At 45.2% G+C, this 23566-nt stretch overlaps 1 protein-coding gene across 3 annotated transcripts; it reads right to left on the bottom strand.

Moving 5' to 3' along the window:
* Nucleotides 1-8533: 8533 nt before the first annotated feature.
* CCNL1 (cyclin L1) lies at nucleotides 8534-21589 on the bottom strand. 3 transcript variants are annotated; one of them, XM_065844319.2, is made up of 11 exons: nucleotides 21056-21589; nucleotides 20766-20840; nucleotides 20448-20557; nucleotides 14070-14190; nucleotides 13601-13665; nucleotides 12176-12275; nucleotides 11934-12038; nucleotides 11559-11700; nucleotides 10124-10235; nucleotides 9888-9986; nucleotides 8534-9328 (listed from the first exon to the last, which is right to left on the bottom strand). In XM_065844319.2, exons 1-11 carry the CDS (start codon nucleotides 21572-21574, stop codon nucleotides 8980-8982), a joined length of 1797 nt encoding a protein of 598 aa, XP_065700391.2. In that variant the 5' UTR covers nucleotides 21575-21589; the 3' UTR covers nucleotides 8534-8979. The 3 variants fall into 3 exon arrangements, with proteins under 3 accessions (XP_065700391.2, XP_071668870.1, XP_065700392.2); XM_071812769.1 differs by lacking the exons at nucleotides 8534-9328; nucleotides 9888-9986; nucleotides 10124-10235; nucleotides 11559-11700; nucleotides 11934-12038 and adding an exon at nucleotides 13364-13377; XM_065844320.2 differs by lacking the exons at nucleotides 8534-9328; nucleotides 9888-9986; nucleotides 10124-10235; ... (1 more) ...; nucleotides 11934-12038; nucleotides 12176-12275 and adding an exon at nucleotides 12714-13377.
* Between the last annotated feature and the right edge of the window lie 1977 nt (nucleotides 21590-23566).

Genomic DNA, 23566 nt, shown 5'->3' with positions numbered 1-23566 from the left:
GAAAAGCGCCCAAGAAGACATAAAAAAGGATCATCAGCAACAGCCAGAAAGCGTCCGGAAAGGGGTCGGCTGTGGGGAGTGATTTACGGGAATGCGCGTGTAGCCGAGCAGCAACATCACCTCCGCGCTCTCAGACAGCGCCGTTGCCAACTTCATTACGTTTGCTGATGTCTTGGGTTTTTGTAGATTCCTCCTAAAACCACCGGCAGCACCTGGTGGGAGGGCAGGGGAGCGAGGCAGGAGTTCATCTGCTACCACCATGTGGGGAGCGGTTTGATTTGCCATTCCTGCGCTATACAGCGACAGGGTAAAAAGCTGCTTCTAAAAACCAGGCTTTTCTGTTAATTAGTATTTATAGGAACTATTTTCCTTTGGCTGGTTTTGGGCAAGGACATTACAAACCCACCGCGCGCAGCCCCAGGGTTTGCTTTGGGGACTTGGTTTAAAGTAGCACATCTACTGCTGAAAAATTAATCCCTGGTGTTGTGGTAATCAGCAAAAGCTTAATTAAGCAAGGTGTAAGCAATGCAGTTAGCAATGACCACGTCTTTTCTCCCCGTAGACAACTGGGACGTGCAAAAGGCTCCACTCACGTTGCCAACGCCGACCTCGCTGCTCAAAGCTCCCAAACCCCGGCCAGGCCGAGCTGTGTGACCAGGGGACGTGGATCACCCAAGAACCGCACAAAATAGGAACCTGACACCAGGTGCCTTGCACATCGGGCTCCCCAGGATTTAATGTGGCATTAAATAATTTTCATCTAATTCTCCTGCAACGGAAAATATGTTCAAACACGCCCTCAGACGGACACACACCCTTGTCCGATGGCCTGAATACTCTTGTATGCCACAGCTTATTTTATTATCTTGGTAAGCCTGACTTACCTGCTTGGTGTCACTCCGCATGCGCTGTTTATCTCTGCTCACGTCCCAGCAATGCCAGAGGGTTTCCCAGCCGAGGGCTCTGCTGTCAAAAGGACACCCTGCTATTTATTTTATGTATTTATATTGAATTTATACATTATATATATTCTATTTATATATATTATTCACCTGCCATCTCTCCGGCCAGGCAGCCTCTGGGCATCACGCAAAGGGAGCTTGTTTGCTGCCATTTTCATCCAGTGTCTGTGGGTTTCACAGTCGCAGGGCTGGACGAATGTGATTTAATCCGATGGGGAAACAGGACAGCAGCATCCCCCAGGTCAAATGAGGGGGTTTGTTCTCCTCTCCCCACCTGATTTCTCTTTCTAACAAGTCTCTACATGTGGATGCGGAGCCGAAAGGGCGAACGAATATGTTGGCACCGTTTAGCAGCCTCCCGGTGCAACATGGTCTGGAAGGTGTGAGAAAACGTGGCGAGGACGTCCCAATACTGCTGTGACAGGTGACAGGTCCTGCAGCTGCAAGGTCAAGTTCAGCCGCACTCATCCGTGCTGAGGAGGGTCCGGGGGGAGCAGGAGGGTGTTGGGTCCTGCCCGAGCATTTTCGGCTCCGCTATCGCTGTCGGTGGCTTTGCCGTTGCCAGGGGAACCCCCAAGTAGTTATAAAGCAAAAACCAGCCCTGAGCCATACTGTGTTAATTAACACAGCCAGACGTATTTCCTCAAGTAAGAACCATATGTCGGAGATAACATCTCTGTCTGTTGCTTGCGGTTTCCTTGATGGCAAACTACTGCGCTAGAATCCATTAGTGTCCGAATGGTGGTGGATGAACCCCAAGAGCTCTGGCGTGGGGCCGGGCTCACCTGGGGTGCAGAGGGAGGCACCAGGATGCTCTTTGTCTGGAGAAAACACATTTTATTCTCTTAAAAGGAACACCTGTGGCAGCTCTAGCCCCCTCCAGTTTGTTCTCCATTATCTGTCAGCCTTGCGTGTTTTCTCACCATAGGGCATTAATTTTGAAACATCACCAATTGGTGTAAGATGCGTAAGGTTTGGTGGATTTTTCTCATTTGCTTGTTTTGAAGGCATTTTTCTTGTTGGTTTGGGTTTCTTCCCCAGAGGTGTTGTGGCACATAGAAACCTACAGGCTTTGAACAACACTTCAGCTCCTCAGCCTCTGTATCACTTCAAACTGGCTGTGAAAGGCATTGGGTACCCAGCTATGGTTAAATCCCAACGAACGCGAGGATCCGCAGGCTCGTTGGTGTTAGGAAGCTGTGCTGCTTCACTGGGTGATGCATTTGAGCCTGTGCAAGCCCTTCGGGAAATCCGCTCAGTTCTTTTTACATGATCGTGTTTCACTCTGATATTCCGGCTCTCAGAAGGGAACAGCAGCATCAGTCTAATAATTCCGCCTTGGTCAGTCCCGTGTGATATTTACCGAGCAGCTGGTGGGTAAATAGCATTGATTCGATCCGTGCTCGCTGCGGGAGGAGCGATGCGCAGGGCGGCATCCTCCCCGGCCCCTGCGCTCCCTCCCTGTCACTCAGGGAACAACTCCTTACATCAGGTAAAAAGCCTCAAATTGAGGTTGTATATGTTTTTTCCTACCAAATTAAAAAAGGTGGCCTTTAAGCCAGGCTTAGCTGAGTGGCACAGGCTATAGCGCAGGCAGAGCCTCCACAGCCCGCACATCATTAAAATGGGGATGAATTTTGCCTTCCAATTAGCCGAGAAGTTTACCTTGCTCACCAATTATTTGCATTCCTGCAGATATATTTTGCTTCCTCAAATACTCAGCACAGGGCATATGTATGATTTTTGTCTTTAACATCAAGGTGAAGGAACTTGGTCGCTCCTCTCGCTCTGTTGCCACCAGCTCACACCCTTGTACCTTCCTGGACCCCGCATCTCACCTGGGACAACAAAACCTGGGCCGGGGGAGCAGGAGCTGTGGGACGCTGGAGCCCTCACCATCCCATAGACACCAGCAGGGGCGAGCTGAACACAACGGGATGTGTTCTGGCATAAATACTCAAAGTTTTCCTCCAGTATTTGGCACTGATACATTAATCAGGTCCCGCACACAGCCTCGCATTGCATCGCTCTCGCTGGGTTTGTGCAGTAATTAATTCTGGCTGCAGCGGCTCCGTCAGCCTCAGGGATCGTCGTGTCTGTGCCTGGGGTGCGGTTTTGGAGGATGCCGGAATGAGGCAGCGATGTTCATGGTGTGATTTCAAATTGAAACGTGATGACAAATTGATTCTTGATGAAAGAGGAGGAGACAATCCCAGCCCCACACAGCCCTGCACGGCCCCAGGGAGGCAGCAGGTACGGTGGGATCTGGGTTTGCAATTAGCTGAGCACAGCGATCGTTAGGGGAACTCACGGAGCAGCGAAACATGGTGTCACCGCTTTGGGGATAGCAAAGCTTTTAACGCTGGGGAAAACCGCGCTGGGAGATATGGGGACACCTCCAAGGGCTTTGCTGGCTCTCGTCTCCTGCAAACCTGGGACAGCTTTTGATCCAGCAGCCTCAATCCATCACCTGCTGCTTCAAGCCACTTTGAATATATACTTTCCTGAGAGATGCCCACCGGTGCAATTAAGTCAATGCTCATTAGCTTCACATGGAGGTTTTCACACGTACAGCAGGCTGAAAGAGCGTGGGCTGTGGCATGTAAACTTCATTTCAACTCATTGATTCTCACAGCTGTGGTTGCAATTGGTGTTTTTGGGTGATTCAGGCCGGAGCTGGCGCAGAGCTGCGCTCAGATGCTTTCGCACTGGTTTTAACGGGGCTGACAGCGGATGATCCCATACGGCTGGTGGGTGGACAGGACACGGGGGAACAGCACAAGCTGCAGCAGAGCCCGTGTGTGTGTGTGCACAAGTGTGTGTGCACGAGCGTGCATGCACCAGTCTGCACACGCAGCGAGCGGCTGCTCGTGTGCGCTTTGCAATAGTTCCACCTACAGAATAAAGCCCAGAACGGCAGCGGGAGCCGCCAGCAGCGGACGGGGGGACCGGGCAAAGCAGGGAGAGCTGCAGAGCTGCTCGGGAGCCCCCATCCTCTGAACAACCGCCAAGGTTTCCGCTTTCCTGGGACAAAACCAAGGATTTTTGCAGTCCTTTTCCTTCCACTGGAATATAAGGACATCTTTTCAGGCCACCTTTTCTAATGTTAACAGCTTGGTTTGTTTTGAATGCCCCGTGGCCAGGCGGGAGGTGGGAATGGAAAGCTGTTTCCTTTCCACCAGTGTTTTTTCCTGAGCGGGTGTAATTGCCGGTGCAATCACTGTCGTTACCCGCAGCACATAAGACACACTCTGCAGCGGTGGGTTTGGGGTACCTGTTGGGCCAGTTACCATCAAGAATATTCTCAGGTTCTTTTTTCTTCCTGAGCCACCCAAAGATTTTGGTCCCCGTCCATCCTTCCACCTGTAACAAAGCCGAAAGTGAAGGACAGTCACAAGTTTGAATTAACTGACTTGAAATGTTAGTTAGCCAAGATATTTTAACAAATTCCTTTTTTTTTTCCCTGAGGAAAAGCATTTCTGAGGGCGAGACCAATGCAGCCAAACCCCCGTACTGAGGAGAACTGGGCATCTGGAGCATTTCCCAGCGGTTCCCGTGGGTCTCTCTGAGATCTTCCAAGTCCAGAGGTGGCACCTTGTTTCCATCCCAGCATTTCTGACAGCGGCTGCAGCACCAGGCGATGCAGGAACACTCCATTTCCCAGGAAACCGTCCCCATTGCAGCTTGTCCCAGACACTTGGATGAACTCCATCCCTGCAGGACACTGAACCTATACATCCATCCTTCAGTGACAGAGCCTGCTGTTTCCCATAACTTCTGCTAAAGTCATGGAAACTTTGCTTTCAGTTTATTCCCAGAGCCACACGGTGGGTATGGGGGTGGCCAAGGTGTATTTTGTTATGGGAATGTCACATCAGCTCGTACTGTTAGAGTAAACTCCCTTAAACTAAAACCATGTACAGAGTGAGTAGGAGTATGAAAGCCTGGAGTCAGTGTTTCTCATAATTATTGGTTAAAAGCAAGTCGTGAATACTTATGGGATTTAAACCACAAAAATGTCTCCAAGAAAGAACGGAAGAGAGAGAGAAAGCAAGAAACCAAGAAAGATTAATTTGCATGATCTGTACAAACATGTAATAAGCAGTTCTGGAAGAAGGATCAGACCTATCTCAGTCTCCCTTGAGCTGAGGAGCAGCACTGGTGTCACCCGGTCAGCAATATATGTTTTCATATAAATAAACCACATCTGTGAATGCTATTTTTCTGTACCTGTTTTAGACACACACGCACCCCTCTGGACTGATGAAATCCTACTGGTAGAGCTGGAAGCCTTCAGTCCTCATGCTGCTGCGGACCCTCCACCCCGATTTCCTCCTTTTTTTATAGATGGACCTTCCATGGTCTCCTTGCCCTTGGGGCTGTGGGTCAGACTGGGCAGCTTGAGGCTGTCGCTGTTCGCAGGAAGGTTTTCCAGCCGTGTGGAAGCCTGGGGTGATGTGTAGCTCCTGTTCCTGCGTCACCCGCTGCCATCTGCCACTTGGCCAGGACGGCGTCCGCTCTGCCGGCGTTAAGCAAACGTTTGCCCGTGACCATCTGGGTTGGACGGCGCAGCCCCAGCAGCCGCCCTGCCCGCCGAGCTAGAAATATGGAAAGATGGGGAGGAAGGACCAAAATAGCTTCATCTGCACGCTCCATCACCAGTTGTTTTGGAGTCCTGGTACTTCCATCAGCGCTGGTGAGAGAACAAGCATGGTAGAACACACAAACCGATGGGGCAGAGGGAAACGGGGGCTGTGCTGCGGTACAAGCTGGGAAAGCCGCTGCAATCCCACCAGCACACAGGGATGCAGTGGGGCATTAACCATTAATGAATGCATTTTGACTCTGAAGGGTGAACGTTCAGACACGGTGTCATGAACCGCTGTGCAGAACCCGTAGGGATGACAACGAGCTCGGTCAGAAACACCAAGATCAGTACAGGGCCCTCACAACCCCGGCTCGCTCCTCGGACATGTCCATCTGGCTGGGGCAGGAGCTGTGACCTTTGGATGTCAGTGGTGGGTCACCAAAGCCACCATGTCCCCAGAGATAAGATTCAGCTGACAAAGGGTTCCCATGTGACATTAGCGCATGGAAGACACTGAAGAGTTTAAAAATAACAAGCATTAAAGAGAAGTACTTCTCAACTGCTGAGATTTGTCAGCGTAGCCTCCAGTGACTCCTGGAGGTCGACACAGATGCTTAGAGGTCAAACAGCGCTCTCAAGTGATCAGCTTTTGTGATTTAACGAACACACAAGGACACTTAAAGTCTTGTGAAATCTAGTTGTAAAAATACTGCAGCACCTCCCTTAAAACAGGCGTTGGCCAACGCTTCACAGTATTGTAGGTGACAATGTGACACCGCAGAGTGAGGCCCTGACACCAACCCACTCCTGACAGGACACGTCACGTCACCTCCCAGCACGACCTGTGCCACGTGCAAGCTGGCACATTCACTTTGTCACTGCTTCTGCCCCCTCCATTCCCATGGCACAGTAGATTTGGGGGGGCAGCTTTCCCCATGTCAGATCAAGCCAAAGAATTTGAATGCAAATTGAAATATTGTAACTAGGGTAAATGCTCAGGTACTGTTAGGGCTGGCAGTGTCTCCTGTCTCTCCCGTGGTCTTCCACCTGAATCCAGAGAAGACGCAACCAACAAGCGGTATTTCTCCCCACTGCACAAGAACAGCTTCTAAAAAAATATCAAAACAAATGAAAACATGCACACTCCATATGTAGAGGCCAAATAATAATAATAGTAATTAAAAAAATGGACAGATCAGTCACATTAGTATATCGCCCATCCGATCGGCTGCCCCAAGGTGCTTTCTGGCAGTAACACATTTCCAGCTATCAGCTGACACTGAACGACCACCTCTCTGGGCGGGCTTAAAAACAAAACCCACATTGTCTCACAATCTTCCATTCCTCCTATAGCTGGAACGTTACTTTTCCTAAAATAGTTCCACCTTTATGTTTTCTGTGGTGATCCTTAACAGCCATTTTTCCCCAGTTTCTGGCACCAGTCACTCTCTTCTACCTTAAGTGCAGAGATTTCTACGGCTTTCTTTTTGAAGACAAACTAGGGTAACTACCTCAGGCTTGGAAATCAGAAGTAAAGTGAAATAAACCCTGCACCATACAACTTCTGGTTTATTGCATAGCAGGTGTGTTATCCAGAAGTCAGCGGTTAAACTACACAGGGAGGAAGATGATGTTGATGCTTATGCTTCCTCACGCTTTGTCAACTAACAATCAAGTTTTTCCCTTTCTCAGACCCCAGCACCTCTTCTCTCCATCACACTGACCCGATACACTTGAGCTTCCAGAAACATCTACTTTTGTTTCATTAACTAAACCCATTTATTTTACAATTCATTACGTTGCACAGTCAAGGCCACCGTACCTCGCATGGGCTGGAGAACAAAGACTGAAGTTCTTGCAGCCACCTGCCAGCTCAGGGTGTGAGCACCTGCTGATGGTGTCAGGTGTTCAGTGTCACCAGGTGTCCCAGCTCCACAGAGGTCAACTTCTGCTCTTCGGCTCTGCAGCCAGGGCACTGGAAGCACACAAGGGTAATTAGTAATTAGTGCTTACGCATTAACACAAAGAGCCAAGCCGTTGTTTCAGACCCATATACAAACTCTGGCGTTTGACAGAGCTCGAGCCAATTGTGCTGCTACCTCAACACTGGGTTTTGTGGCTATCCTAGGCTATCGAAACACTTGTATCTAGGGGGAAAAAGCTCCTCTAATTTCCATGGCAACAAATATTTTTTTCCTGAAAGCAACAAACACATTAAATAGTTACTGCAGATTAAAAAAAACACACAGAGGTAACCAAGAAACAGACACATTTATCTTTTCCCTCCTCTCAAAACAAACACATTTGCAGTTTCTAGAGAAGAGACTCTGCTCGGCCCAGCAGGATGCGCCAGCTGCTTGCGACAACACCCAATTCAAGAGAAGCTTTTGCTCAACCACAGGTTTCTTTCCCTTTTGAGCTCTGCAGAACCCGTGGCCAGATGCTGCACTTGCTGCTGCAGCACACAGGACACCAGACCCACTCACGTCACTTTTAGCCCCACGCTTTGCTCTTGCCATGCTGCAAACTTACCCGGCCACAACAGTGAAATTCAGAGAAGCATTTTGGGAGAGAAAGGGTGTTTTTCTGCTGCATTAGCAGCCTGCATAGCCCACAGCATCTAAGACTTGCACAGGACAAACACCTCACATCTTTAGGCTCCAGATTGTTCCCACCCTGAGCAATAACGAGGAGAATCACCCCAGCACAGTGGATCCCTCTGGGGATCTTGTACCCTCCTGCAGCTCCTCACCACCACCCCCATGTCCCACCAAGCTCCAAAGGTCCCTGCTCGCTCTTCCAACTGTCACACACACCAGGAGACAACTCAGCTTCCCCTGAGCAACACCAGCTCCTAAATCTTTCCGAGTCTTTCCTTCGCAACAGCAACACATCAATATCCCAAAGGTCCCATTTGGTGAACATGATGGCATTGAAGAAAAATAAGTTTAGCTTCAATATATTTGACATCCAACAGGTGGTAAAAAAAAAAAAAGCTTTATATTTTATTTCTTGTAAAAATCTTTGAACACATGCAGACTAAAACCAGTGTAAGAAAGTATCCACCATTGTTTAAACAAATAACTATACTTAAATATAAGTGTCTGCAATTGACTTGTATAAAAATAAGGTACATTTTGCTTTTTTACAGAAATCCATTCTCCAGTTCTCATATCAATAAACAATACACAACTCTAATACATACAGTTTAACCTGATCGCTGTTTTCCACCAATCTGATACTGCTAAGGTATTATGTGCAAAGTTGGTAACAGTTTCTTTCCTGAAACAAAAAGTCTCCTATACGTTTTAGAAAAATTAGATACCGGGTTTAAATTAATCAAATCCTAATCGGTTCCTTTGTTCTCCAGTAGAGTCCTTTTATTGTGTTATGTACAGGCGGAAGGAGGCGGCGGTGCGGGCGCAGAGCTCAGCGCCGGTGCCGGCTGTGTCCCGAGCGCCCGCCGCTGTGGTGCTTGCCCTTGTGCGCCCTCTCGAAGGAGCGCGACCGCTCGCGCCTGTCCCTGTGGTGGCCCCGCTCGTGCCGGTGTTTCTTGGCGGCATCGGCGTGATCCCGGGATTTGCTCTGCGAACGCGAGCGGGATTTTTTCCTTTTGTGACCGTGCCGATTTGCGCCCTTCAGCTCCTCCCTGCCGTGTTTGGCCTTGAGGTGCGGCGAGCCGTGGTTGTGGTGGCGGCGGGGGCTGCCGCTGTGGCTGCGGGACCTGCTTCTCGACCTCGAGCTGTACGTCCCAGACAGGCTGCGCCTATTGTTGTAGCTTATGGAAAAGCGTTAACAGGTTAAAACATCTTTTCCACATGAAGAAAAATGAAAAATAAATCAATGCTTAGGAAGTTCCAAGTTACTGGAGGAAAGCAGAGACACTTTCTCCCACTGGGACAACTGATGAATGACACTGACCGTCCCAGAACAGACCTCTGAGTTGAGCTCCTTGAAAACCAAAAAGCCCAAACCAAACCCAGCCCCACAATGCAGCATCTTTCAGAATTGTTCCACCTTGCTAAGAATCTTCCCCTCAACACCAGAGTGCATATTTGTTATTGCCTTTTTTCCTTCAAAGATCTGACAGTTAACGGCACTTTGAGGAACACTGCACTGAGATCCAAGTTGGCAGTTTCCAACTTCAGATGCAGCAAAGCTTTTATATAGCACGGTTACCAGTTACTGCTGCACGTCAAGAACTGGGAGCCTAAAGCCAGATCCAAGTCTCACACCTTTGCTCGCCAGCAGTTAAAAAAGACAACTTCCTCAAAAAACAGAAACCATACCCTTCCCCTTCTCCACAACCCACCACAAGCCAAAAATTCAATACTTACTGCCGCCTAGGAGTGTGAGATCGAGACCGTGACTTTGTTCTTGACCTGGATCGACTCGCACTTCTGCTGCTCCTACTTCTCTTGCTTTCTTTTCTCAGGCTTGGGGAAAACAAACAAAACCACAACAGGGTTACACACTTCTGAGGTACTCGTTACTTCCATCGAGTAGCTCACTGTACTTCAGTTGAAGAAATGGTTTTTACAGAAGTCTTCATCAGGAAGAGATTTTTACCTACCCATTGTAAGGGCTTTTTGAAGCTTGCTGCCTCTCTTCTGGCTCTTTTTTAACGGTTTTGGTATTCAGAGATACTGGACTCTTCTCTTCAGTTTTCACTTCTCTTGGAGAAGCTGAAAATTAAATTTAAATTCAAAATTAGGTACTTCATTTATAGACTTTGCAATAACTATATTGTATCCTTTATACACCTTTACCAGTATTTGCACAAAATGGAAATATGAACTCAACTGTAGCTATTTCATTCCATCGTTCCATTTACAGTGCACTCCTACAGGAGAACAGGAGTGAGGTGTCCGTGGGGAGAGATGTACTTTAAAACCAGCAGAACACCGTGACCTTCCAGCCAAGCAGATCTGAGATTTCATCACCAGGATCCAAGTGGTACAAAATAAAAGCTGCCTCGCTCTATAGGGTTCAGAGGTTTAACGTAAAGACACAGAAAGGCAGAATTCTGTCAGCTTTTCCCCAGTTTCTCAGCTAGTGAGAATCCTTAAGGTCTACCAGGGTTCTGTGTTCACTCAAACCCCCCTAAGCCCAGGCTCCCACTTCACAGAAATAAGCAGCACATTCCATATTTCAGTGAAAAATCAACACTCACCAGCTCCAAGACCTCTGGAAACTCAGACCTATTTTTCTTAAGGAAACGGAATTGCTACAACTATTGCTTTCTCAGAATATGTTCAGCTGAGAGGCCACGTGGCAAACAAGGCCTCAACCTTCAGCTTTACCCACTATCACAGGACAACGCTCATCATGTCCTTTACATTTTGTTGGTAGTTCACAGATCAACAGCAACACTAACAGGGAAAAGCACCAAGAGCAAACTGTCCGTTCTCTGCACCATTAGACTTCAGATGGATTTGTTGGTTCAAGATGTGCACCGTAACTATTTTTTTCACCCTAATGACAAGACAGTACCGTGACCTTCCCTCCTGTTTCTTGACCAGCAGCTGTTTTCCTTTATTGCATTTGAACAGTTGGGAAGTACATTAAAAAAAAATAAAGCAATTTTCAGAGATCCCTGCTGCAAACAGAACCATGAAGGCTATTGGGGCTCCCCCTCAACAGATTAAATCCAGAGAATCTTGACAGCACAGTCATATACAACTAACTCCTGGGTCTACGTATTTTCATAAAACAATTATCTCAAGGGTGCATGTTATTAATAAATCACTCATGTGGAAGTAAGGAGTAAAGTACCCCATAAGTACCCCATTTCCCTCTAAACTGCTATTTCAAGGTATTGAAACTGTTTTTTATATTTGTGGTTTTAAAAAACCCACAATTGTCTTGCTTCTTGGTTCTGTGAGAAAGCCTAACTTGCTTAACAGCTCAAGAAGCAAACCTAGTATTTTTTTTAACACCTTGGGACACAGATTTACAAGATTTATCAAATAGTATTACACAAGTTTCTGTTCAGAAAACAAACTTACATGGTTTGGACGCAGGAGAAAAGCCACCCAGTGCTGAGAGTGCTGGAGTTCCATCCGGATTTAAACCTTTTGCCTTCAGCTTAGCTTCCTGTAGTGCCATCTTTCTCTTTTCTACTTCTTTATCCAGGAATTCATAATTGGGCTGGTAAAGTAACAATGTGGTAAGTGGCTGTGGTAACGCAATTCAGAGTTTCATCCCATTTCTGAAAAATACTCAGTTACCTTTTAATTATCTGTCCACTGATGTAACTAACTTCCATGGTTTGTTCTCACACTCCCCTTCAATTATTATGTTTGTGTGCTTTCCCAACCAACCATGAGACTGCTCCAGCTGCACTGAACACTGATCAGGAAGAACAAGTATCTCAAACTTACCTTCTTTCGAGTATAGAGCTTAAGGGTTGTTAAGCATATCTCCTGAATCTCCTCTTCCGTGGTGCCAAAGAGCAAGAACCAGTGAGGACGAGTAGGCAGCGGAATCTAAAAATAAAGCAATGGAAAGCTTAGTAACAGAGATTACAGACCAAGCTTTTGTTTTCAATATTTTCATTTATTTTTCCTGAAAGCAAATAATTAGCAATAAAAGGCAATGCTAACAAAGACAGGTGAATACTCACCTGCAGAGCCCTAGCAGCGAGATAAATGCAAGCACATGCTATAGTCTCCGGCTGAAAGCGAACAAACACATTCGTTCGAAGGCTGTCATTCATGTAATTCCTAAAAAAAAAAAATATATATATTTATGAAAGATTGGACCTCAGGTTTACATCATCTTATTTAGAGGATAACAATACTGGAGACTCAATTGACTTTATTATTTTTTCTGTTATGATATTAAACACTTGGTTTCTTTTGAATTATTGTATTTACATTTGTTACTTCTGTAACAAAGTTTGCACCGTTGCCATTGTTTTGAAACCCCCAATGCAAGTAATAGTATATAATGGCTACTTCCTAGGTAGGTACGTTAAGTTATACCGTGAAGTGTCCACTGAGTTAAGAATCAAACAAGTACTTTTCATCTGTCCAGCTGTTTCCTTTAAACACCAATGTTCTTGTATTTAAAAACCAATATGCTTAAAACTCAAATGCAAGCATGAAAGCATGGTATAGTTTTAACCTACCATTTTCCAGAGGTTAGATGCAACCTATAAAGTTCATAAAACATTGCATTTAAATCCTACATGTGCCTTGAGTCACATGAACTTCATCCAGAGAGAGAAGTATCCAAGTTGCTCACTGAGTGTTGGAAAAAGATCTGTAAGTTAGTACTGGGTCCCCACTTCACTAAGCTACTGCTCTTCCACCCAGGGGCACGGCCCAGCAACACGTGCCCAGAGATAAACAGCAGAGACCTCCATCCGTTTCTAAGTTACTGAGCTACAGGAAAGAAATGAACAGTAGTCAGTAAGGATTGACTCTACAGAAAACCATGCCCAATACGGCTTCTAAGTGAACATGCTGCATGCACTTTTTTTTTTTTAAAAAAACCAAACCCTCAAGTTTAGCCAAATGCTAAATCAACTAAATAAATGCTGGCAAAAAGTCTACCCCATGTGTCCTTTAAATACACTACAGTATACAGTAGCTAGGCAACAAATACATTTAGAAACATTTTCAACAGTTACTTCTAAAAACAAATATACAAATCCTTTGGACACCCAGCCAGAACTAGGAGATGCTGCCCGATGGACATGGACCACTTCAGTGAATCTCGGCTGAGAGCTTGCACTGGGTTGGCTGGAGAGAAGGGCAGCCAAACAGGCCATGGGCTGAGGTGCAGAGGGCAGAGCTCTATGACTTACCATCAGGGACTACCCTTTAATTAAAGAGTAGAAAAAAGAACAAAGTTAAATTGAGTTCTCCATTACCACATTAGAATCAAGCCATGAAAATAGTAAGCAGAAACAAGCACTCAGATATTTTAAAAGCATGTATTTGTGTAATAACTTACATCTCATTGCTTTGCATACGGATGGTCAGGCTTGTTATTTCTGCTACTATTTTCCTGGCTAGGAAAAGAATGGAAAATAACAACTTACCAGGCTGTCTGTACCAGGGTTTGGTTACGTTCACATTCTAAGACTTGCAAATACATCACAATGATCTGAGGAACAAGGAGGGAAAAAAAACGCAACTCAGTTTTAAAATATAGATCAACAGTAAGGAAATAACTCTTTATACTAAATGCAATCAAAGAGTATTCCAAAACAACAGCCTCTCCTTTTCTAAGCATGCACCATAAGCTCACGTCATCCAATCATGTTCAGGCAATTCTACTTTTCCAGGATTTTCAAAACCTTTAACATTTCCCAAGGAGGCAATTTCTACCAAAGTCAATATGACTATTTGCTCAAGCACTCTGACAAAAGCATTTACTGTAACTACTAAGGAATAAAGAGAAGAAGTCAGTCAGGTCATTTTTACACCTGTGTTTTTTGTGCCACAGCTCACAAGGATGCCACCAAAGTAGAACAAGATTGACAATTATATTATTTTTTGATAACTCACCTTATGTGGATGCTTGACATGAACACAAAATCCCAACTCCTTCAGTACCCTTCTTTCTGCTTTGATTACTTGATTTTTGGTGTTTATGTAGTTCTGATCAAGTATCAGGGGGCTTGGAGTCCTATAGTTTGCAAGAAATAAAATCAAAACTGTTTTGCATATCCAAAACCAGCATCAACTCTGTTTTCCCTTCCAACCAACTAATGGCAACAGAAACCGGTTTTTAACTCCTGCAAGCAAGTTTAAGCATTAATCTTGTGCTGTCCAAGTTTAGATAAACTAGTTTAGTTTCTGCTTTTGACAAGCAACAGATTAGATGGCTAAGATTAAAAAAAAGGATCTTTTTCTACTGTGTATGCAAACTACACTGGTCCAGCTGCCAGAATGGAAGTCAACTTTACAGTGAAGATCTCAAAGAACCTTTAGATTTCATGACAGAAGTGAGGGAAGGAGTGTGATAAAACTACCTCCACTAGGTAGGACTTCAAAGCAAAAGTAAGCTAGAACAGGGTTTTTTACTGATCTTAAAGTAGCAAGCTTGTGCTTCATAAACTACAGTTTCCTATGCACTGGAAGACAAGATTATTCAGACCTTCAGAGAACAAGACAGCCCTGCTAGTTTGATACATGAAAAGCCTAGTAAAGCTGGGTATTTAACCTCTCAAATTGGGACAGACCTGCCTGGGATTCTGAATGCTGCACCCACTAGTCAGTGGATATCATGCCACTTCTGCTATTTGCATTTGCAAAACATGAGCTCATTTCACAAAGAAAGATTTCTAAGTCTAGCACTATCAAGTCCTAATTTCTTCCGATACCTGAACTTTCCAAAGCATTTCTTTTGAATTAAAATAACTTGCTGTAAGCTTTAATCATGAGTGTCCTACTCCATTTCGTCTTTTCTTTGTCCGTTCTTAGACTTGACCTTTCAACATTCCATTGTGTATTTTAATCCAGCTCCTCCTAAAGCCAGACCAGCTTTTTCCCCATCTGTGTCTTGCATATTCCACATGCTTTCCAATGAAGAAGAATGTTTTCCCAACTAGTTCCACCCTCATAAACCAGTCTGTTTAAATGATAAACCTGGTACACCCCAAGCACCAGTGTGAATTTCATTTTACGTCACCTTCAAAAGGAAAAAGTGATCCAAAGTGGATTCAAAATAGGGCTTCTGTTCTATCAGACAACATATTTCGCTACTAACTTGTCTTTTTTGATTCCATTCAAGTTCCACAAGTAGATCACAGAGCAGAAAAATGACTCAAAAACCCCAAATTCCACCCCAGAAAGGGTCAGCTTGATGACCAGGCTAGGTTGAAGGGTTTCTAACCGCAATAATCCACAATTTACACTACAAGTTCTGCAGTCACCTGAAACGATGCATATTACCATCGGTCAAAGCATACAACAAGTCATCCACATCACCAATAAAATCGTGTTTTATAACCATGCACATAAAGCGTGAGCTGCCCCAGCTCTTCCCAAGGGGCCAAGAAACAGCTCGCAGGAGGTTTGAAACCAACTACTACAGCTACTGGGTGCCAGGAAGCACCAGCAACTTCAGTACAAGCCTTACTATGTCTGCCTCCTAAAAAAAAAAAGTGATGTTTTCCATGTTACGTAAAGTTAACTTCTCTAGCTCACTCATCATTTCCATGTTACGTAAAGTTAACTTCTCTAGCTCACTCATCAGGGCAAGTTTACAAAGTTTGTGATTTCAGCTATTCTAAATTTAACCCAGTCAGAATACCTATTATTTTTTTTCCTGCAAAAATTAACTGGAAAAAACCCCACAACTTTTAAAGTTTCTTTAAGGTAATTACTTCAGCAGAGAGGCTACGATTTTATCTGAGCACTCCAACACTACCAAGGCTGTCAGAACAACACGCTCTGGAGTGGGAGACTGGAAGAACCAAGCAGAAATTCTCCACATCAGTGAAACTGATTTGCTTTCCATTGATTTCAACTAACTACTCAGGGGTTTATAATAGCATTTCCTCCAATATTGCTTTACACAATTTTATCTAGACATCACTGGCATTAACAGGATCTGCAAAGCATCATTCAGAGTGAGTTTAGGTGTCCAGGCTCAGCTTGTTAGCAGCACACTTCATCAGAGGCGACAAATCTTGGATGGAACTTATGGCAGCTATGACTTCCAGTCTAAAAAATAAAAAACAATCAAGTGCAGGACAACATCACTGCATAGGATCATCCAACCTGCCACAGGATGACCACCTTCCACATGGCTCTGCATTCTCTGAAAGCTGTGTCAGAAAGTCAGTATTAAGAAAACAGAACAAGGTAGCTAAGAATGCAGTGGAAAGGCTGTGAGTCTCACTGCATTTAAAGTTTTCGCTGTCTTTCTGCAGGGCCAAAGGATGAGCACAAACGGTCCATACCGTGGTTGTACGTGTTCAACAGCAAAGTGACTGGAAACTCAAAATTAAGATGCTCCAAGTGCACTTTACTCTGTTCTCCCTTGTTACTCTGGTCACTTTGGACACAGAAGTTCTAGAGATCTACAGATCTAAGGAAGCCAGGAAAAACGTGTTTATCCAGACAGTATTTCCAAAAACAGAAAGATAAAAGCAGCCTTTTATCCACTTATGCAAAAATAAAAATCTGTACAAGACTTTACTGCACCGTATTACAGGCGAAAGTCAGGGTGTCCACTATGTTAAGATTTACCAATTTAGTAGTTTTGCCATAAGCTCTAATGTGTTGGTATGCATAATTATTTCACAAGTTAGAAGCTTTAGAGATTTCCCTTTGAAACACTTAACTTTCCTACTAAGAAAACAAGAGGAACTTTTGCATTTGCTGCACTTAGTTCTCAGCCCAAGAAGCAGTCATTTTAGGTCCAAGTAACAAACCAAAGAAAAATTTATAAACTTATATATAAAATATAAGTTTCAAGCTCTATATAGTCAAGTAGTATTACAAATTCTTACTTTGAATCTGTTCTTAAAAATTAGCACAAGCTCCAGACAAGACTTGAGAGTTAAGAACAGGGAGCACACAGTGCCCATTCTGGAAAGTGAATCCAACACTTAAGCCACAAAACTGCATTGGGCTTCAGAGATCAAATAGCATCCCCCCCAAAAAATAATTAATACACAACGTAATGTGTTTGTAGCAAGAAATAAATTACAAATATCCTTTTAAATCCCTCTGACAAATGAAACCCAAGTTCTTGACACAACTACAGCTTCATTAAATGTCATAATAAAATTTGGTGTCTTTAGAATGTCTAATACTTTGGAGGAAAAGTACCCTGCATGTAGTTTTGTTCATAATGCAAAAAGCACTTCTGGCAAGTACAGTATAAAATCAGCATCTCATTTCAAAGACCACATCTCTCTTATGCCAGTCAATATGAGAGAAGAAACTGAGTTCTATATTTGCCTCCAACATTGTAAATACAAGCACTGTAGATTTATAGCAGGGTTGGAGAACACTAATTAGTGTGTATTATTAACACAGGCCACTTCCAACACAACTGCGTGAACCTGTTTGCTGCAACAGAAGCAAAGAACAGCTGACTGAGCATCTCAAACCAACATTTGTCAGGTTACATGATGACAGGAGTCACATTTGGTTCCAGTCTCGTAAGAACCTTCTGCAGCTTTCGGGCACATTTACGGTAAATAAAATCACCTTCAAACCACATTCTACATGTTGAACAACAGTTGCGCTTGGGTCAGAACACAGATGTTTCAGCAGACAGTTTTTTAAAAAGCAGTATTTTCATCATATGAGCTTTTCTCCATGCACACAAACATTTTTACATGCAGTACTACATGACATAGGCTCGTGAAAGATCCAAAAGAAAATATGCTTGTCCAAACCACATTTTTAGCTTTTCTTACTTCTCATTATTAAAAATACCACCTAGCAGCAACTCAGTTGACCACAGGTCTTACAAAAAGAAAATTCCAATGCAATTCTCAGTTCTACAAACAGGTACATAGAAGGGGCTGCTTATATAATAATTTATATAAAGTTTTACAAATTCAAGACTTCCACACCCTTGTGAAGGCATGTTTTACTTTGAGTTCAAACGGCAATTATACAGAGCCAGAAAGTGGAACTGAGAACCCCCAACTGTTAAAGAAGGAAAGGTAGCCTACTCAAACTACTCAAACTTCATGTGCAGGTTAAGAGCTTCAGTTAACAGAAATACTAGACTAGAGGTGAAAAGAAAAGTACAGCAGCCTGACTGTTTCAATTCTGGGTTGTGTGTAAGAAACTAACTACGGCCTAAGTGTTAGCTTCAGATTAAAAAAAAAAAAATAAATTAAGCTAGTATTCTAAAAACCTGGACAGCAAAGAAAAAAGCTTATAACAAGATACAGGAGTTCTTCCAAATGGTTCACCAGCGGCCAACCTGTTTGTCCCCCGATTCCAGTGACCTATTCTCAGAGCACTGGCTTCTCCTTGGGGATTTTCGATACTTCACTCACTGTTGCCATGACGACAGCTTCATCTTTATGTACCACTCCACATCACCCAGGCTTTGGTAAATGTAGCTGGTCGCTGTATAGTCGGTTGCAAGGGAAAAAAGAGTTGAAGTTAATAACGTGTACAGATTATGTAATTGTAATCTTGTAAAAAGTACAGAAACACGTTTACATCCTGCTTGTTTAAAAAAAAAAAAAAAGAAAAAAGGCAAGTCTGAATGTCAGACTTCAGCATTTTTAAGATTAATTCATGCAGATTCTCTGAAATACCCATTTCTCCAGAAAATAATGGGTAGAAGTGCACAATTTCTCTCGACATGATGCATTTTAGACACCATGTAACATGCACAAGTGACATTCTGATTTGGAACAGGCTAGCTGGAAAGATTCAAGTTCACAGGTTAAGTTCAGTTTCTCTGATCCTTCACACAAAGAAACAACTAATTCGCATTCTCATTGCAAAGAAAAGCATCGCAGATGATTAATCTTCACTGTCTGGATCAAGGCTGAAACATTAAGAATCACTGAACCAGCTCCAATAATTCCAATAACCAGACTCCCTTATCACAGCTGTGGTAAAGAACACCACCTAACTCACATTCAGTGTAACTTCACTAAACTCTGGCAGGGATACTGGGGGTGACAACTTAAAAGAAAAAAAGCTATGTCTCAAAATGTTAACACCAAATCAATCTTCTTTTATCTAACACTAACTAGGAAAACACAACCACAAGGCTGTAAAAGCAAAAGCTCTGGATGCAACAGAAGTATAATCAGGATGAACACACCGAGAAATAGCCGGTCTCCCTAAGGATTTCTACTCTGCTTCTCAGAACACATTACGGGACACTTCAGTTTAAATTCCTGCTGTAATCTGGTGATATACAGAAACAAAAGTGTGGATTTAAGCATCTGGCTGAAAACAAGATCCTTCTGTAGCTATGAATTACTTTACACTTCAGCAATCTGCCACTAAAACTATTTCATCACAGCTGACATCTCCAGCTCCACTGACTGTAACTCTGTTGTACGAGATTTAAAGAAATTTTGTATTTAATAGCAACTTAGAAAACTCCTTTCCTTCCACCATTCCCTGTTCCTTCCAAGCAAGTGAATTTGCTTTACGCGTGAAAATGTACACGGCTTTCAGCACAAAAAAGCAGCATTAGGCACTCCCAACCGAAAACAACTGCAGCTCGAGCAGACAGTTCTCCAGATCTGCACGCAGACCGTGGGAGTTTACACCAAACTTCACCAACACAAGCACACGGTACCAGGGGAAACACAAATCTCACTTTTTGCAACTAAAGATGCCTTCAGCTTCCAAGACTCAATTACACACTCCTTGCTGAAGTGAGGTCATTAAATCTGCAGACACTGTAGGCCAGGCCATATTTTTTCCGGATACTTTCTAAAATTGTTTTTTCTTTTCTAAAAGGCAATACTATCAAAGCTGGGTAAAAGTCAGTTTTCATCTTTCATAACTGATACTTTATTGGCACCATAACCACAACTGGATGGCTACATACTAACAAGAAAAAAAGCATTAAAGCTACTGAACATGGTGCAAAGCCTGGAGAATACACAACAACCCACTAATTCACCACTTATGCCTAAGACTACCTTTCAAGAACTAAAAGACGTTAAGAATCAGTTACCAATGGACCTAGAACTACAGCCACGGACCAAAAACTAGAATCAATGCTCATGACTTGTTGCTATAGAAATAATGGAAACGGGTCTATCAGGTCACCAAAGGCAACGGCAGGACTGCACTGCCTAGGCAACAGCCAAAGAGCTCTCCCTTCTCAAGTTTAGGTCGTTGAACTTAGCCTGGAAAAATACTGTGAATTGAAAATCGCAGCGTACATTAGTGACAACATTTTTTTTATGTTCGTAACGAAGCTAATCTTACCTTTTTGCTCTTAGCTGACGCAGGTGATGAAACACGTTGATCACGTCCCTTATACGTCGAGGCGCCTCTTCGATTTTGGACGCCAGATTGATGCAGGCCATGGCAACGATCTGAAAGGAAGTCCCATTTTCATGAAAAAAAAATCATTTTTAATCCCGATAAAACTAGAAGTACACATCTAAAAGTAATTAAAACAGATGGCTTAAAGGCCCGAAGGTAGCAGCCTGTGTGGCGTGCGCTTGGCCAAATTCACCCCTCGCCCAACACCAGGTGTGCTCGTCCCCCCCTCCCCGCTCCGCCAGGCCGCGCCGCCCTCACCTCGAAGCTGTGCTTGACGAAGGACTTCGAGTAGAAGAACCGATGAAACAGCACCTGCCCCGTTGCCATCGCCACCTATGGGCGCAAAGGGAGGAGGAAGAGAGAGTCAGTCAGTCAGTCAGTCAGTCAGTCAGTCAGTCAGTCAGTCACGGGCCCAACCGCCGCCGCCGCCATTTTGTGTGAGGCGCCCGCCGCCCCCCCCGCCCTTCCCGCCGCGCCACAATGGCGGCTCCTTCCTCCCCTCCCTCCCTTCCCCCGCCCGGCCCGGCCGCCCCGGGGCGCGGCCCCACCTGCGGCAGGCGGAGAAGAATCCCGGCCGCCTGGATGAGCTCGCAGCCCAGAATGCGCAGGTCGGTCTCGCACTGCAGGTCCAGGCCGTCCTGCATGGAGGGAGTCGGCGAGAGGCGCTCCTCGGGGATCAGCGAGTGGTCGATGGTCAGCGACACCTCCGAGTAGAGCCGGTCGCCGATGAGGATGCCCGGGGCGGTGGGAGGCGGCGGGGCGGGAGCGGCGGCGGGAGCGGCGGCAGGGGGGGCCGGGTGCGCGGCGGCGGCGGAGGCCATGATGGCGGAGCGGTCCGCACCCGCAGCGGGCCACGCACAGACTAGCGCGGCCCGGCGCGGTGACGCAGCACACAACGGCGTCCGCGCGCGGCACGCCGGGAAAAAAGAGTCCGCGGCGCCGGCCCCGCCCCGAGCGCGAACCGAGCGGGGCCGGTCGAACACCGGTGGTCGGGACGGGGCTCCGCTTCGCTCTTTCTTAGAGCGGGTTCCGCGGGAAAAGGTTTTTAAACGGTGGAAAATAAGCATTTGCGCGGTGCGCTTCACCGCGGCGGAGGTTAAACTCGGTTTTAAAGGGGTCTGGTGGCTCGTGCCCGGGCTGCAGCGGGGGGTTTGGTGCTTCCAGTTGAAGAGGAGCTGCTAAATTAATGTACACTGTGATTAAGTTATAGATAGACCTACCCATCATAACCAATCAACGTGATCAATGCTTTCTGACCACCTGCAAAACCAGGGGATATTTCTCAAGTTTTAGATCCTTCTGCACAAGAGGAAGACAGAAGATGAAGTTTAGAAGCAGAGTGCTTAGCTTATATTTAACTAATAATTAACAGATGTAAGTAAGAAACGAACCAATTATAACTAACAGCATCAATTATTTCTTAGTATAGATGTATGTCAACATTTTCAAAAATTGTAATGCATATGTAATAATTACATGAATATAAGCAATGCAAGAGCATCGAGACTTTGAAACACTAATAGAGGATGATCCCCAGTGCTGATAAAATAGCCGCTTAACAGTTTAATTGACTCCGCTGTTAAGTTTATTTCTTCGTTTTACAATGGGTCACACATGAAAAAAAACCCAAATCCCTAAAATTGTGTGAGAAGAACCCCATGGTGGCTGTGGTGCCGTACAGACATTGGGCTGCGCACCTCCAGGCTGGAAAAACGTGCCCCAGAAAATGTTCCACTGCATTTGGTAATAAAATAACTGCAAAACAGTTCACGGGACCAGTTCTGCAGCCTTTTCCCCCATTTCGCTGCTCCCGCCAGCCTGAAATTGGGGGTACACGGGCCATGACCTACACTCATCATCGAGTTTTACTGGCTGGAAATGGGTTGTTTTCACAAGCTGCCACTTGCTTTATATCCCATAAGGCTGTTCAGTGGTTTCTGGTGACAGGAATGCCACAAATGGCATCTTTATTTCCAGTAAAAGAGCGTTTGCAACGGGAAGCAGCGCTCCTCCAGTGGATAGGCCGTTGTTATGGTTGCGTTTCCATCGCAATCCTATGCGCTCCTTAAAAAAAATAAAAAGGTTATTCTGAGAACCCACCGATCACCAACTCGCCGGTGGTTGCATCACTTCAGGGAACCCGCACTCCACCGTCTCCCTCCGCGGCCACACGCCCAGACCGGGACTAACTTCCGCGGCCGTAACTGCCCGCGAACGGAAGGCAAACCCCGCCCCCGCCGGCGGCTTCGGAGTCTGATTGGCTCGCTCGGCTTGAGTGGCAGGAGCCCCCCCCGCGGCTCCATCCGCCATGTTGTGAGGGGGCGCGGGGCTGTTCCCCTCAGGGCCCGTGTCCTCGGGTGTCCCCGGCGGCCGCTCCCGTCAGCCGAGGGGCATTTTAAGGAATTATAAAACTCATAGTTTAGGAGAATATTAAGGCAGCAACCTTTAAAGATTAACCAACCTTGTAGGCACAGAATCTTTGTATAAGCAGACCTTGTAACCACAGTATCCTCGTACTTGGTAATCATACCCTATGATTGAAATTGACAGATTTACGACGTAGTCTTTTAAAATAGGTGACTGAGAGGCAACCTAGAAACATACAAATGCTGCTCAGCGTTGCTTAAACCCATAGCTTGTGTTAGCTGTGGAATATGATAATGGTTGTCAAGAATTGCAATGGCGATATAAACCATGTATCAGACCTGCGGAGGGACACCCCCGGTCTGGCCCCCACGCTGAATAAGAAATTCTACTTTTAAATCAGGAAGGATATTTTATTTTTTGCCTTGATTAAGGATGAGCAAACCTGATGGGAGTGAAGGGTTCACAAGGGCACGAGGTCGCTGAACCCCATGGAATGGGGCTGGGCTGCAGGATAATCATTAATTGAGCAGAGGGTCAGAGTCGTTAGCTGCTGCCAGGCCTTGCTGAGCTAAGCCTAAGATAAAACCATTTATAGAGAGATAGAAAACCAAGATTTTTAATTGGGAACAAGAAAAACCAGTGCAGAAGCCCAGTCTGCCAGGCTTTGGGAGGAAACCCTGGCTGAAGGAGGC

This window comes from Patagioenas fasciata, chromosome 9 (genome assembly GCF_037038585.1).
Source record: "Patagioenas fasciata isolate bPatFas1 chromosome 9, bPatFas1.hap1, whole genome shotgun sequence".
NCBI lineage: Eukaryota > Metazoa > Chordata > Aves > Columbiformes > Columbidae > Patagioenas > Patagioenas fasciata.
This window is presented reverse-complemented; position numbering and strand designations above follow the sequence as displayed.